General features: G+C 30.6%; 3 protein-coding genes across 4 annotated transcripts in view; 1 reads left to right on the forward strand and 2 right to left on the reverse strand.

The window, feature by feature from the left end:
* Positions 1–5,513: 5,513 nt before the first annotated feature.
* On the reverse strand, positions 5,514–7,799 carry LOC105323385 (uncharacterized). Of its 2 annotated transcripts, XM_066069817.1 has the most exons (6): positions 7,685–7,799; positions 7,533–7,623; positions 6,328–6,430; positions 5,958–5,995; positions 5,796–5,862; positions 5,514–5,688 (listed from the first exon to the last, which is right to left on the reverse strand). In XM_066069817.1, the coding sequence occupies exons 3-6, from the start codon at positions 6,423–6,425 to the stop codon at positions 5,532–5,534; spliced, it is 360 nt and encodes a 119-aa protein (XP_065925889.1). In that variant the 5' UTR covers positions 6,426–6,430; positions 7,533–7,623; positions 7,685–7,799; the 3' UTR covers positions 5,514–5,531. The 2 variants fall into 2 exon arrangements, with proteins under 2 accessions (XP_065925889.1, XP_034329983.2); XM_034474092.2 differs by lacking the exons at positions 7,533–7,623; positions 7,685–7,799 and adding an exon at positions 6,851–6,976.
* LOC105320912 (uncharacterized) overlaps positions 5,514–16,907 on the reverse strand; it is a 33,655-nt gene continuing 22,261 nt past the window's right edge. Inside the window, exon 11 of the mRNA XM_066069815.1 lies at positions 5,514–5,546. The gene's annotated coding sequence lies outside the window, so the exon portion shown is untranslated. The remainder of the gene's footprint in view (positions 5,547–16,907) is intronic.
* Positions 11,790–13,539, forward strand: LOC136270685 (neuronal acetylcholine receptor subunit alpha-6-like). Its single transcript, XM_066069060.1, has 3 exons — positions 11,790–11,816; positions 11,944–12,099; positions 12,337–13,539. The coding sequence occupies exons 1-3, from the start codon at positions 11,790–11,792 to the stop codon at positions 13,252–13,254; spliced, it is 1,101 nt and encodes a 366-aa protein (XP_065925132.1). The 3' UTR covers positions 13,255–13,539.

Raw genomic sequence — 16,907 nt, forward strand, 5'->3', positions numbered from 1 at the left:
TGGTGATAAATCATTAAACAGTTTGCCAGAGAAAAGTGTACGTGTCGGAAGTTTACACAATATGCCTAAAACCAGTAATTTGATGTATCATTTTTTAAAAATTTACAAATACTTAAATATATTTCAGTGTCCAATAACAATTTAGTTAAAAAACCCAAAAACAATACCAAAAAAAAAAAATCGAAAACAAAAACCAAATCAAAAAACAAGAAGAAAAAATAAAGCAACCCCCCCCCCCCCACGAGAACTCCAAATATGCATCAGAACAGAACTGGCTTACAAAGATAATAATTATTTAAACAACATGTTTGCATTCTTTGAGTGTAAATTAACATTTTATAATCTTGTCATTCAAGTACATGTAATATATACACACACTTGGCCTAGAATTTAACGTTACATGTAGAATAAACACACGTACAAACACAACCATTTGCCCTTTAATCTGCAAAATATAGAATACACGAACATATTAAATAAGAAAGAAGTCATAATATATCTCAAAAATACATTAATACAGTTTACCAGTAATCAACATTACGAATTTTTTCAAGATGATTTTTTAGAATGAAGTGATGAAGCCGATGTAAATTTACTTTTTAGCCAAGGATATTTGAAAAAATTTACAAAAGAATAAAAAAAAATGTATCTCACGTAGTGTACATTGTAGATATTAAAAATTAGTTAATATTTTTCATTCGCCAAACAGAGACAGTATTTGCGTTAAAAAATTGTAGTGTACATTGTAGATATTAAAAATAAGTAACTGTTAATAATTTACATACGCCAAACAGAGACAGTATTTGCGTTAAAAAATTGCTTAAAGGCAGGCATATAGCAACGGGGAAGGGGGGGGGGGTGAGAGCTTGGGGTCTCTCTCCACATAATTTTGTTAAAATGAACATACATGATATAATAAATGACCATGCCCCCTCCCCCTCCTCCCGGATTGGGAGTTTGAGGTTTGTCGGAAATGCAGAACTGTAGAAAATATTGCTCTATTCTACCAGTCTTAAGAACAATCTTCACAACAGTCCCAATATTCCCAAAAATGTGATTTTACAGCCTTAAGACGGTCTTAGGACAAGGTAAGTGATATCCTAAAGTTAGGACAAAGTTATGGCGGTTCTTAAATTTAGGAGAGCTTCGAGAAACAGACGTAAGAGTAAGACGTATCCTAAGATGTACTTAGGACACACCATAGTCCTAGGATAGCTTTGTGAACATGCCTGCAGGTCGTGCAGACTAATTCATCAGGTCCTGTTGCGATTCAATTTATTTGCATAGCCTTGTCTGGTACATTAAAATACCGACGATATCCAAAAATAAGCATTAAATGCTTAAAAGCATATCAATTTTGATGTTAATAAGTATGAAAAATAATTGTTTTGGCGCTTTAGAATTATTGTAACGCTTGTTGTCAAGATTATGAATTATAAATGGAACAGCCATTAAACATGTTAAAATTAAGTGCACTTCGGCAGCTAAAATAAAGTGCCAGGAACTTTACCAGAGAAAGGATATATATGATTTAAGGATTATTTTTCAAACGTACATATCAAATTGGTTATGTAAGTATGAACGTTTCATTTAATCTGGCAATAATTAATCAATGGATACCTGATGAAGTTTTACTTTATTTCAAACTAAACCACTTTATATACTTTGTACTTTATATTTTTATATATTTTCTATACTTTGGGTTTTACAACTTTTAAATTTTGTTTTGAAGAAATTGGATCAGTGATTAAAGAATTCTCTTCACACGACTTGTAAACATTTCAACTTCAACTTAAGTTGAATAACGCACATGGAAAAGGTCACTCAAATTAACAGTAAATTATTTGATTATGAAAAATATGATGATAATTTACATGTACATTGCCAAATAGCAAAACATTTGTAGTTTGAGGACAAAGAATTATTATCTAAAAAAAAATCAATTCAGTAAGTAACAACAAAGCACCAGCGGCATTCAAACTCGGGATGTACGGATCACAAGCCCACACTTTATCTACTTGGCTATGGAGTAAGTTTCATGGTGCTGTCGATAAAATTCTTTTAATAAAACAAAATATCGTTTTGATCAGAGGTCAGTCATTTTGTGATGATGTGTTCCTCCTCAATTGATGTTTAAAACATTTTTCGTCTCATCTAGAGTCACAAAATAAATCAAAAATGTTTATATATTGGTATTTGACGTTTTAATCTATACCAAAAAATAAAGGCAAGACACTATTTGTAACCAAGCTAGAACATATGCAATATCCCTGGATTCACATTGTTGGCTTACAGTAGAGTTTACCTTTGGCCCAAGCACAAGGCTGACTGTGACCAGTTAAAAGGTAATAGTTTCTAATGGTAACTTTTTGATGTGTCTGGGTTATTAATGACACTTGAGCCCTATCAAGTGGATTTGGAGGCGATTCTTTCGTTTAAGATTTAAGAAATGAAGATAATTATTTTTCTATTGATCGACGTATCAAAGAAAAAATTGACCGGAAAACTTCCGCGCATTGATGAAAAATTTTTCCGGTCAATTTTTTCATATTTTTCATAGAAAAATGAATACAAAACAACAACAGCAACAATATTCAAAATGGATGCGCCTTCAGCTGATTCAGGTATATTGAGCTGAATTTATTGGATTAAACACAAATAGTGAGTTAAAATGTGAACTGGCTGAATTGAAAACGAAAGGAAAATACATGCGATAGCTTGTGATATTATTCACTGTGCAGAAAAACTCGTAATAAAACTAGTTTTCATGTGAGATTGCTGGAATATGCATCTGGACTTTGCCATCCACGGAGTGGCGATCGTAGACGAAGATAGTTGATATGTCGACAAAGAATAGTACGTGTATGTATAAGCGACTTTTGTAAAAGTTGTGGTAACTATATAGCCAGTGATGTACTTAAGGATGACGTTTACTCAGAATGAAAAAAAAATCCACTGATAATGAAAAACCATCTATTGTGTGTTATAGACCTTTGCTTGTATTGTTATTTTTCACTTTCAGAAAAGTAGGTCAATGACCTACTTTTTGAGTTAATGGCCATTGAATATTTATTGAAAATTTAAGAAAAATCCCATAAAATTTTACACTACAATTGAGATTTTCTTAATTATAAAAATATTACAAATAAATAAACACTTTAAAAAAATAAGATACAGTTTACGAATGGTAGTGGCACTAAATTAGTACACAACATTAAGTTTTCAGCATCAATTTTTAAAAATAATTCAGTCCGAATTTCCTCTATCAGTTTTCAAATCCCTACCCATTTTTGATTCAATTTTACAAAAAATTGAATGATGATAATACAAAAACATTTATGATATTGAACTACTTATATTGACCTTATTCTGTTGGCATAAAATTTATATGAGGTCAATGATCAAAATTTTGAGATATGATGTCTTTTATCGTTTTTAAGCATTTTTCAATATTATTATTATTCGTGCCATAAGATTATTTTAATGAATAAGTGAGATAAAACCAACGGAAACTGTGCAAAATTACGTAGACTTAAATATAAAATCCTAACTTTTAATATTAGACTACTGCCAAAAAACTTTTAGCAGAAAACAAAATCTGCAAAATTTAGTTCGAATTTCCTCTGTTTGGCTAAAAGTCAATTTTTGTTTGAGCATACTTCCATAATAAAGTAAAACTATTGAATGTTTTGTCAATAATAATTCATTTCATAAATACTTTTTGTGTTTAGAACAAATTTCAATCATTACATTGAACTTTTTTAAAACAATCGGAATTTGAGAGCTCAAACCCTGAGTAAATAACACCCTTTTAAAAATGGTATATCTGCCGCTTGGAATGCACCGAAGGATTTGATGCATTGATCATAGCTTTTCTTTACGATGCTTATTCTGATGACCGATCATGTACGTGTATAAATTTAAAAATTATCGTTACCAAATTTGAACAGCAGTGTTACCGTGAAAGTGTGTATATGTTCGTTTTAATATTCCTGGAAAAGGAACAGCCAACCTCGCTGTAAATGTTGATTGAACGCAAGCAGACGAAATCGTGAGAAGACGCTCAATTTTCTGTTTCGTAAATCAAATAATGTGTTTTGTTTATTTTTGAAGGTTAAAATTTCAAGTTTTTATGTTTATAAAGTTGTATTTTGTTTGCTGGCAATAAAACAGCGTAACTTTACATTTTGTTGAAAGTGTTTATTTTGGAAATTCCCGTTCTATAAATAGTGTTAGATCAGAACATATGAGAAAAATAGATCCGGCTAAAATTTTATTGATACAGGTCAATCTCTACCCAGAGTTATCGTTCCTGCTTCGCTCCACTTATACCTCTGTTCACGTCTAAAAAGAAGTGCCACGAAAATATTGGTAATGGAGTATTACTCCGAGAAATAGTTCTTTGTTTTTTACCGTGATTTACCAATACATTCTTTTTATTTCAATATTTTAGCGCGAGGCTTTAACATCGAAATGTAGACTGAATACATATAAAACTATAATTTATGATATCATGATTGAGAATGGGTTTTGCCAAGATTCTTGGCATTTAGACGTTAACAGAGGTATTGTAGCGCAGCGTAATACGCCCTCTGGTGAGAGATTGGATACAGGTATCAAATAAATTTTTAAATAAATTTCCAATTTATACATTTAATTAGTATTTATATAAGTCCCAATTGATAACATTTATTTCTAACATTTAGAATAAAAAACAACAATAAAATTTTTAATATTTACTCAAACTTAAATTTGATAAACATTAAAGAAATTTGTGACAAAAGGCTTATGGAAAAGGCTTACATAGACAATGCCTGTTGCCAAATCCATTTTTATATATAAATAAATAAATAAATAAATATATATATATATATATATATATATATATATATATATATATATATATATATATATATATATATATATATATATATATATATATATATTTTACACAATTAAGTAGATACCACTGTGAACTTGTTTGAATATAAATACAAAAAGATGTACCAGGGACATATATAGATCCCTGGGTATACGTTCCACTTATAAATTGGAAAATCCTTAAAAGCTGTAAATCAAGTTAAAGAGAATTACGCACATGTATATAAATTTTTATATGATAAATAAAAAAAATTGTAGTAGGATTCCATTTACTTAAAAGAAATAAAAATAAAGATGAAAATCGTTAATTTCAGATCTGCCATTTATACATATCAACTCCAGAGTTCTTATATTCCGGTTAAATAAAAATCAGCATTCACAGTTAATTTAATTTGTATATACACTTAATTAAGTGATTTAAATGATTAAATGCGTATCAAGAGAGATAACTTTAAATCTTTATGATAAAATAACCATATGTATACTAAAACATGTTACAAATTACAACTAATTATGTAAACAAATGTCAAATGCATAGTGTGTGTATTATAATAACGTGCCGGTAAAATGCTTTATTCCTCATGTTCGATGAATAGTGTTTGGATCCATGTCATTGAAAGGAGAGATGTAAACATTAAAATTAGGAGACTCTATACAGGGGAAACCTCAAGGGGTATGCACTCCTGGTCTCCCTTCCCTGGACCCAAATTCAATGATGTTGATAGTCTACTCTGTACATGTAGCTCGCAGTGGAGATACAGAAAACACATCAAGATCATGAGTCCTATGGTGATGGCCACAGCAATACTGGAGAGTATAAAGGACCGTCATTTAATATACCATGCAAAATAATCAATTTTTGTAGAGAAAAAAAAATACATTTTCTGTACTGATTGGTCGATTCATATACTCACATGACTAATTTGATCTGTGTTTGGTTATGGACGAACATCAGGTTATCTCGCTGTTTTTCATAGTCAGCTTCAAATAGATTACAAGAATTTTTTTTAAATGAGAAATAAGAATCATATTTAGATAAAGAATGACTATTTCAGTGCAATAAAATTTAATACTACCGTGGCCTTTCCTTTCTTTGTTCGTTTTGTCTTCAATGCTAAAATTTATGAGTTTACAAATAAATAAAAAATTCGAATTTAAAATTTACAAAGAGCATGAAAAGGTAATCTTCAAATCAATATTTATATTAAAAATAAGATTTGTCTTAATCAATCAAATAGCATTAGATAGAAATAATAATGCAGCAATGCAAACTGTCTCATACATGTAGTAATTTTTCAATTTGATTTGCTATATTAAAATTAAGAGAGAGAGAGAGAGAGAGAGAGAGAGAGAGAGAGAGAGAGAGAGAGATTTAAAAAATGTTTTATTAATTGTACATTTAAATTTAAAAAATTAAGCGATGAAACTCCTCAGAAATCCCAGTACCGTTTACAATTACAAGGGTCTTCTCCATAGTATCCCTTTTCTTCGTCACATTTACATCTTAACCTGCATCCTGATCGGGAAAAGGCTAATGTCATCATGGCCCCTGTAATAAATTTTTTAATAACCAGTCATTACAGAATTTATAGGCATTCAAATTAATATGACTATTTATATTGAATACATTCGAAAGTGCTGAAATGATTTTAAACAATTTAAATTTTTAATTATTTTAAATATTGTTTTGATGTAAAAAAAAAAAAAACAACAAAAAAACAATAAAACCCCATATATAATATCTCATTGGCTTTATCTGCAATATTTGAAGAGAAAAAATGGGTAATATTTGTTATACACATAAGAATAAGATTCTTCAGTGCATTGTGATTAGGATGTGCTTTCGCAGATAAAACAAGTGTATTGCTACCCAACGATATTTCTAAATAGCTTGTTAAATAGAGACCTTTCATAGTGCATTATATATGTTTTCAGTTTTAAAGATTCACAGTGTCAGTGCAGAACGAACCTGGGGGGCAGTTGGCCTTGATACAAGGGTGTGGGAAGCTGGAATTGGTGAAATCCAGTTGATAGGAATTGGCCTCACACGGGAGACAAACATCAGAGGTGAAGTTAAGTTGACAAGGCTGCACGAAGGTACCTTAACCATTTTTTGATTTTTAAATTAGTATCCTAAATATTCCAGACTGCCTTTTCAGATTTCAATTTTTTGGTTAGATTTGGAAGAAAACATGTAAATGCTGTGTTTTAAAGCAATATGAGCTGTAATTTTCAGAATTTTATTTTGCTGCAAAAACCTGCTAGTATAACAAGTCTACATGTAACTTAAACTTTTATGATCAATAAAATTTGAAAAAAAACATTAATTTTTGTCAGAGGAAAGATTTCTCTTCTAAGGAATATATAGCAGATCAATTTTTGTACAGGACGACAAAAAATGAATTTTGGTCCAATTAAACTTCTTCAAAGCCTTTTCCACAAATAAATGGCTAACAGAAATTTAAAAACCATGGTTCTTTTGTCATTTTAGTAGACAATAACATTTTTGTACCAAAAAAATTCAACATGAAAATTACAGCTCATATTGCTTTAAATATTCACAACTTTTTAACAGATAGAAATTGTTCAATTGATAATTTCTCACTGCAATTATGTCTATAGAATATATGCATAATTATTGGATTGGTTACCAGGGAAACACGATGTTGGCTTACAGCAAACGTCTTCGTCTGGATTCTTGTGACCAATGAATCCAGTCGGGCAATTTGCCCCTGAAAAACTCTAAAAAGAAGGATTTATCTTAAATTGGAATAATAATGGTGACGATATTAAAAGATCTTACCAATAGTATGGCCAGGACAATGGTCAGCTTCTTTGTTTTGTAAGGCTTAAATACCTTACGTCGCACAACGGAAGAGTTCGTAAGTTAACAGGTCATGTCGAATATTATCTACAATATAACAAAACCATGAACCAGAAGTACACCCCAATCAGATGTCTCGCACTGCTTAAAAGTTTATATGATAAATAATAATAATGGTTCACACTACTTCAAAGTTTATAAAATAAATTAAAAAAAGTACTTTTCTTTATCCTTATTCAAACAAGATTTTTTAAGACAAAAAACCCCCTCCAAAACGAATATAGAATGAAACCATAACAGAATTTAAAAAATATCAAGTTATGATAAAACACACAAGGATCAAAATCAAGGATAAAAAAGGAGGTTGCAATTTTCCAAGGCATTTATGACCTAACAATATTATAAAAAATATTATTTTTGCATTTTAAAGAGAACAAAATAATAATGAGTTCATTGTATTTGAAAAATGATTGAACCATCCATTTTCTTAAATGTAATTACCTTGCAATGACCAAATTGGCAGCCCATATTGTGAATCCATTGAAATAAATTGACCTTAAAGCACAACAAGCATATATATGTAAGTAAATTAAAAATGACTCACAAGTGATTAATTAGAATGAGCATTTCATATTTCTAGCGCACGTTTACTCAACCATACGCACAGAGAGAGAGAGAGAGAGAGAGAGAGAGAGAGAGAGAGAGAGAGAGAGAGAGAGAAATTTGTATTAAGTTCATTCACATTTTATCTATTTTTATTAATTACTTACAAAGATCTGGGCAATAATGTTTTCGTTGAAGCCCATTTTAACATCAATACCGAGAAAATGTACAACGGTATGCTTGTTTTCAACAATTTGTTATCTCTCATTTCTGAAGTGTTAAGGTTCCTGATCGCCTGATGTGTTGTTTTGGGAAAGTCCCTATCTAAAAATAGTTAACAGAAATAAATAAAGAAAAAGTCTTTTTTTAGTTACGCATACCAGTTCTACTTGGATATTATCAATAATTGTTTATATATACCATGAGATGATATTTGAGATTCTAAAACGATATTTCAACCTGTTGATGTTTTAAACACAAAATTTCCCAGTCAAGGAAAAAAAGATAAGACACTAAATTAGAAGTCCATGTATATATAGCAACTCATAAAAAATGTTCCATGGTATACAGAACGAAACAAAACTTAACCTTATTGTATTCAAGTTTCTTTGCCTTTTTTTATTTTTACTGCACTTGTACCTACCTCGGTTGAATTGAAATACTTTTAAACACTTGTCTCTAAACAGACTGAGTTTCAACAACGTTGAAAAGTTTGGCAAATATTTGGCGAACATATATATAGGCGAATCAGGTGATATTTACAAGAAGCATTTTCATTGGTGAATTTGACATTCCAATTAGATTATGTAATTTCCGTTTTTCAATTAAAAAACGCCGGATAATTTGTAGACAAGATAACATAACAATAGAACATCTTTTATAATTAATGTTGAAATGCGATAAAATTTAAATTGACACGGTCAGAAAGTGTGTGAAGGTTGCATGGAGGCCTTAATGTAACATCACAAACAAGATTTACATGTGCAGTAATGATTTTGCATATCTAATGCCATTGTTATTCACCCTCATTAAAATTTAAGTGTAAGTACACATATTTTGCAGTGCTTGTTTACATCTTTAGAATGTTACTTTGTACATACGAAGTAAAGGCATGCTTAAAATGTTATCGTCAATTTTGGCGGGAGTTTGGAGGATCGTAAAATTGAGAAAGATTTAACTAAGGTATGATACATTTGCCTGTCTATACATTCAATTCTTTCTTCTGATATATGTATGATATAATATAAAAAAGGTAAAACGATACGTTTGAAAAATACGTGCGTTGAATATTTAAATCTTTCTAAACATAAAATTTGGCACTGTGAACAAATCGGCACTCCATCATCTACCTTTGACTTTTTAGAATATGCATATTTCTTTATTGAAAGCAGTGATACAGTTTGTCTCGTAATTAAATGTTTTCAGTAATTAGTTTATAATCATATTGTTAACAAAACAAACGATATGTAGTGCTTTCATCTATTGATGAAATCAGATGGATGATCTTTACTTTAATTAACACAATCATTACGCATGTAATCACATTGTATACGTTTAGTACTATCTTCTAATAAATCATACAAATAATCATTTAGTAAGAGCATGTACGGATAACCTTCTTCTAGAATAGTTTGATGTTGCTAGGATACAGATTTCAAGATAAATGATATAACTGACTGATTTTGAATGAGCCTTCTGAATACTTCTGACTCCCCCTCCCTAGTTTTGCTTTTAAAAGCGCGATGAAGACTATTTCATGGTTTAAGTTTTTTCATTTTGGAACAAACATTTTTTTTTTTATTGAATAATAGTCTAAATTCGGTGGTGTTTAAAACAACTATGTGATTTTTTTTGTTTCTCAAAGGAAGAGTTAAATCATACATTCTACCTTTTGCCCATTTATTTTTCCTTGTTTTCCTTAATTATTCAGGTTGTATAATGCAATATATAAATGGGTTTTTCAACAAGTATTTTATAAAATAAATAATTTAAAAAATAAAAAAAACCCCATATTTTCTTACTATGATAGAGTTATAAACTCTGCACACTTTCTTGCAAACTGACATATAAGCATTTAAATAAAAAAAATGTTTTGAAAAAATATGAAATGATTGTTCTTTAAAAAATAAAAAAAAAAATTTAATAACATACAATTTTTGCTATTTTTTTTTTTTTAGGTCAATACGATGATTTAGCTAAAGTACAATATTTAAGGAGCCGGAGGCGAGGTGAATATTGTACTTAAAGGATAGCTAATTCATCGTATTGATCGAAAAAAACCCCAGCAATAATTATTTTATTATATGATTCAGCAACAAAATGATGCAGACATATCAAATTGAATATTATCAAGCGAAGCTTTTAGTTTGAAGCCATAGCAGAACAAATTGAGAAACGCGTTATTTCATTGGATCGTCTATTTTTGGTACAATGAAGAGAAAATCAAATGTTATATTGACCTCCTAGGTCAAGTAGTTGAATATTATACAATTATTGCTGTTTTTGAGGTAAATACGATGATTTAGCTACCCTAGAAGTATAATATTTACTGAGCTAGACTCGAGGTGAATATTGTACTTCGAGGGTAGCTTAATCATCGTATTAATAATTATTTAATTATATGATTCAGCGACGAATTCATACAGACAAATATCAAATTGAGTGTTATCAAGCAATGTTTTAGTTTGAAGCCATTGCCAAACATATTGAGAAACGCGATGTTTCATTGGACGATCTATTTTTAGTCCAATGTTGAGAAATTAAATGTTATATTGACCTCTTAGGTCACGTACAAGTGATTATAACGTTCTGGGATTTTTCAAGATAGTTGAATCTGAGCCAATCAAAAAGCTAGGAATTAATATATAAGAAAAAGTGTTATTTTTTCTAGATAGTTGGATATGAACCAATTAGAGAGCTAGGAATTATTCAATCATGTAATAAAATAATATATTATAGGTATTTGTTTTGAACAACATTAAAAACTCTCTTAAGAAACTTTTAAAAGGTAATTCTAACAGCCGATATCAGATACATGACATTTTTAAAACGATTTGAAATTTCAAAACAACGCGTAAAGAAGCATTTTTCGTTATCGGTTGCTTTTAAACTCAAGTGTTTTTTTTTTAATTTTATAGTCCGATCCAAAATTAAAATGAATAAAAACGTTTAATACTGGCATTTTAGTAGCGATTTAAATGTGCAGTGACCTTTCAATGATACATTTAATTCTTGATAATGATTTTTACCAATTACCACTGCTAAATAGTGTGTACACAAACTGTTGACTAAATTGTACATTCCATAATTTTCTTCTCTAATTGTCTTTGACGAATAAACACATATCCATGCATTACATTCCCACCTTACGCAGATTACTATTTAATTTGTAGTTTCCATTTTTAGCTTCAAACTGAGCTTATGCCGTCTAACAGTTTTTAGATCCAAACCCTTTGCTGCATAAACTATTTAGTGTCGAACTATGGCTGCAGTTTCAACTGTCTTTGCTGTGTGTTTTTTTCGGAGGGGTCAATAGCCAGACACCAGTGCAAGTTAAGAGTCTTGTAGACAATCTTCTCTCTAACTACGACAAGCGAATTCGTCCGGTGGAGGACCAGGCTCTTTCTGTGACTTAGATAGACGTGAGTTTTAGCCTAATTAGCATCATAGGGGTGGATGAAGTAAACGAAAAACTTGAGACGTCCGGTCATTTGACCATACTATGGATAGACTCCCTTCTTAGATGGGATCCGGCCAGTAATAACGGTATTTCCACGATATTTCTGCCTCAGGTTTGTAAAGCTCAATAAATTTTTTACTTAACGTAAAATTTTACTATTTACAAATAAGTAGGCATTATGTACCATTGATGACACAAAGTGCATATTTTAACAGTTATCTGTAACATGTACATTACAAACGATAAGAATCCGTTTTATTAGGAAAATATTAAATAATTTGTAAAATACACCACTTAGCAATTGCAGTTTTTAATTATTTTGATCTTATCAAATGGGAAATAATTTTAGAACGACATTTGGAAACCAGACATAGTGCTGGGAAATGGTATCAGAAAATTTGAAGAATTTGGGGGCAGTTTTTACAATGTTGAAGTTGACAATTTTGGTTTCGTTTTCTGGAAACCTTTCCAAGTCTTTGAAACACAATGTAGTATCGATACCACATACTTTCCCTACGACAGAGAAGTTTGTGAGATTGTCTTCGTGGTTTGGAGTTACACGATCGCCGAAGTTGAGATTTCAAGATCCGCGAATGGAATTAACCTGAACGAATACAAAGAAAGTGGCGTCTGGGAAATCACACGAACCGATGTTAAAATAAGCAAAGAGTCCTTTGAATCCAAGGTAACATTTTCAATTCACATCAAGAGGAAGCCCTTTTATTATGTATTCAACATCATCATTCCAATTCTTTTTCTGGGAATGCTCACCATTTTAGTTTTTGCTCTGCCCGTAGACGCCGGAGAAACGATGTTATATGCAATGACCGTGTTTCTATCTTTCGCTGTCTTTCTGACCATTAGCAACACTCTGCTTCCAGTAAGCTCGGAAACAACACCTGTTCTTAGCATATACCTTCTTATGCAGATGACGATGGGCTTTCTTGTTTTGTTCATCACAGCTTTACAAATACGCTTGCATCACCGAGACACGTCAGTTCCAATATCTAAACCCTTTCGGTTTATGGTTAGCCTCATGCATTACTTTCACTGCCGCAAATCTTGTAAAATATCCCCTGCGAAAAACAAGGACAGTGAAGAGAGAGATAACTTTGATTCAGTGGGGAAAACCTCTCAAGAGGAGGAAAACAGACCCGAATGGAAGGATGTAACGTCCGCAATCGATTTCCTGGCATTTTGGAGTTTCTTTCTTCTTTATCTGTGTCTGGCCGTGTATCTGTTTGCAACAATCATCAGAGGAAGCTGAGGGGGAAAAGATGACAAAAGAAGTTTAAATACTAATATACATTTTTTGAATTAATATTTTCTCCACTTTATATCAATGAACTCTTTTGGACATTTGTATTTTTTTTTATTGATTGGGAGTGCTAATAATAGATAAAAATATGGATTAACATATTATTTCTCAATTGATATTGTAATCAACAGACAAATGAAACACATTAATTTACTTATATGCTCAATGTACACGTAATTTATTTTAGATCGATCCATAATCAAATAAGAAATGTATGCTTCCTTCATTGCAATGTTTAGTTTAAAAAATAGCATAAAATTATTTGGAAGCTTTATAATAAGAATACAAGTATTCATGCATTTAGATTTTGAATGAACTGGTCCACACCTCACAGCCTACTCAATATTCAGGGTCATGAACCCTTGGGACCATTCATTATTGTCCCCAAGAGAGACAACTCTTGAAAACATGCATTAACTATAGTCCGTTTCTTAATCTTACTAAAATAAATAAATTGAGAAAAGTTTTCAAAGTATTTTAATCATAAATAATACATATAACAATGAGTAAAAGGCATGAAAGAAGTACATTTATTTATCAAATATAGTAGGCTGGTACATGTAGTGAATATTAAATGTATATTGCTTGTAGGTACATGTATAAATCTACACAACTACATTCAATTAATACACTGTGTTATGTAAACTGAAAAAAAAATACACAGGTTGTAAGAGATCTTCTTTAAAATGAATTTTCTAAAAATGAAAAATAAATTAATGAAATTGCATATATCATTCTAAAAAAATCATTATACTAATTTTGAAAGTCAAATATTGAGTTAAAAGAAAGATAAAGAATTAAATATTCTTTGTTTTGTTAACAAAGCGCGAGTCTTGTTATTATTTACATATGTGTTTTATTGGTGTAAGTTTCATTCAAATGTTGCTTTTTTCTATTAATAATATCATTAATATCATTTATGATCACATAGAATCAGTATGGTAATTTCATACTTTATATTATTTGTAAACAAACATAAGACTCGAGCTTTGTTTACATAACAATAAATTCGTACCCCTGTATCTATCTTATAACTTGACTTCTAACATTCAAATTATGGTCAATTATTCAAAATGTGCAAGTAAATCATTTTATCCATCAAGAAATTGAAAACAAAATTTTAATCTAAAATCGTGTCCAAGTCCCTTTAAAAAAAACTTGTATAAAATAGTGGGGCTAAATTCCAATTTCAAAAAAATAGCTGTTTCCAAAAATGTTATGTAACATGTATATGAATATGTAATATAAAAACATATGTTAGATAAAAAGTTTGCTGGTATTTATTATGTGAACACAATTCATCCAGTAACATTTAAAGTTAAGCAACATAAATAAGAATGTTATGAATGATTTGTATAGAACAAATTCTTCTGTGGTTGGCTCCATAAATCTTGAAAAGATGGTGTGAGTTGGTAAAAAGGCAGAATAAGGTTCCATTCTAATCCTCATGCATTCGATTCAAGGAATATTTATTAATGTCATGGTCTGGAAACTAAAATAGAATTAACATAAAGTGTTAAGAGAATTACATGTAATTTTTGCAAACATTGTGCACTCATCAAATACTTACATGTGTATATTCAATGAAGTTATTTATGGAATGTGCAATTACTAACAATGTAATCTTTTCTATTATTGTACATACATGTATTACATCATTTTGCCACTAATTTTAAACCCAGCTGACAGTTTCTTTTTGTTATATATACAGCGTCAAAAGATAGTTGCATCATGTGCATGTACTTTCAGTAATTTTAAAAGCCATAAAAACATTTCAGTACTACAAAACACTTAAATTTGTCAAATGATTGTACAATGAAATATGTACTAATATACCAGTAAGTCACAAGTGATATATACTTTTTAAAGCAGTACAATGTATCACTTATATGACAACATCAGGAAACATCAGGAAACCTGGCTCAATCAATTCTGCACACACATGATAAATGTAATGAATGTGTAACTTCAATGGACTTATGGTGTAACTTCAAAGATATTTAGATATCCAGTGGACAGAGAGATTGTCTGTATGAGTTTCAACTATCAACATTCTATGTACACCAAAATATAATTGCGTCAATAACAAAAACTAATCTGAAAAACATATTTCCAGCATAAGAAATTCATGGGATTTCTGCATTTTCTCAGAGAGTGTAAAACACATCTCTTAAAGTTTATAATATTTTCAAACTCCTGGTATTCCTTTCAGAGGTTCCCATCCCTTAAAATACAGATAATCAAGTAGCTGCAGATCTGTAGCTCTCTGGTTGAAAAAAATTGGACAGTCTATCCGAATTTTTTCAACCAGAGAGCTACAGATCTGCAGCTAATAATCAAGCAGATTTGCAACAAGATGCCCATATAAACCTTTCCCTTTTACACAAGACATTGTAGCTATTTAGATGACCTTGCTTGGTTTTCAATCAGCTTAAACCAAATATATCTACATATGGAAAACAAGTTGTAAGTTTATTACATGACAAAGAAGTACCTTCTGGGCTTCAGCAGACTTGACTGGGTCATTAGCAATATCAAATTGACAATATTTTCTATATTCCTGATCTTCAGATCATCTGGAAGCCGCAGGTAAACCTGTAGATTAGAAGAAATAAGATACACTAGCTATCATTACAAAGCTAAATGCTGTCATTATCAAACAAAAGGGTGTGTCATAGATTACACTTTTTTATGGGCACATGCAGTATCTGAGACATGGTCAAAACATTACCATGATAACAGCTATAACAACTCATTAAGTGGGAAATGACATATAACTATAAAATTTGCTATGGCTTTTCATACTCTCTCTCTCTCTCTCTCTCTCTCTCTCTCTCCCTCTCTCTTTCTCTCTCTTAACATCTTTGTCAGCAATATTTCTAGTGCAATGTGGCATTATTGAAATATATATATATGGTTCATGGAAGCTAGGCAATCAATAACAATTACATGTACGGTACACAGTAATTACACACACACACACACATACTCTCTCTCTCTCTCTCTCTCTCTCTCTCTCTCTCTCTCTCTCTCTCTCTCTCTCTCTATCTCATACTCTCAATCGTATAATGTTATATTTACATAACAAATGCAGACCCTTGATTCATAAACACTCTCATCGTTAATAGATAAATAAGACATAAAGTTAACAGTTTGAATGAGATACAGATATCAAAACCACATGTTCAGTGTACATACTACGTGTCGAGGAAATTCTGTATGGAAATGACTGAAAGCATGATTGACACAAACTCAATAGTCAATATTCTAGGAAAAACATACAATATTTTTTTAACGTATGATACGTAACAATATGTGTAAAAACTGACTATAATACACCTGCATACACATTTCATACTAAAACATGTCTTTCAAGTCACATTTCACAACGACCATTAATTATCGACATTTTTGTAACACTTGTACTAGACTTAATGCATTGTATGCTTTTAAAAGAGTTTTTGAGTAGTTTAACAATGTAAGTAAGGATGTTCTTACCGACGAATGACTACTCCTTAGCACGTTTTAGATTATTGACAAAATCGAGGATTGCTGTTCAGACTGTTTCATGCTGAACAAAATTTAAAGAGATAAGGCTAATC

Source organism: Magallana gigas, chromosome 8 (genome assembly GCF_963853765.1).
Source record: "Magallana gigas chromosome 8, xbMagGiga1.1, whole genome shotgun sequence".
In the NCBI taxonomy this organism is placed as follows: domain Eukaryota; kingdom Metazoa; phylum Mollusca; class Bivalvia; order Ostreida; family Ostreidae; genus Magallana; species Magallana gigas.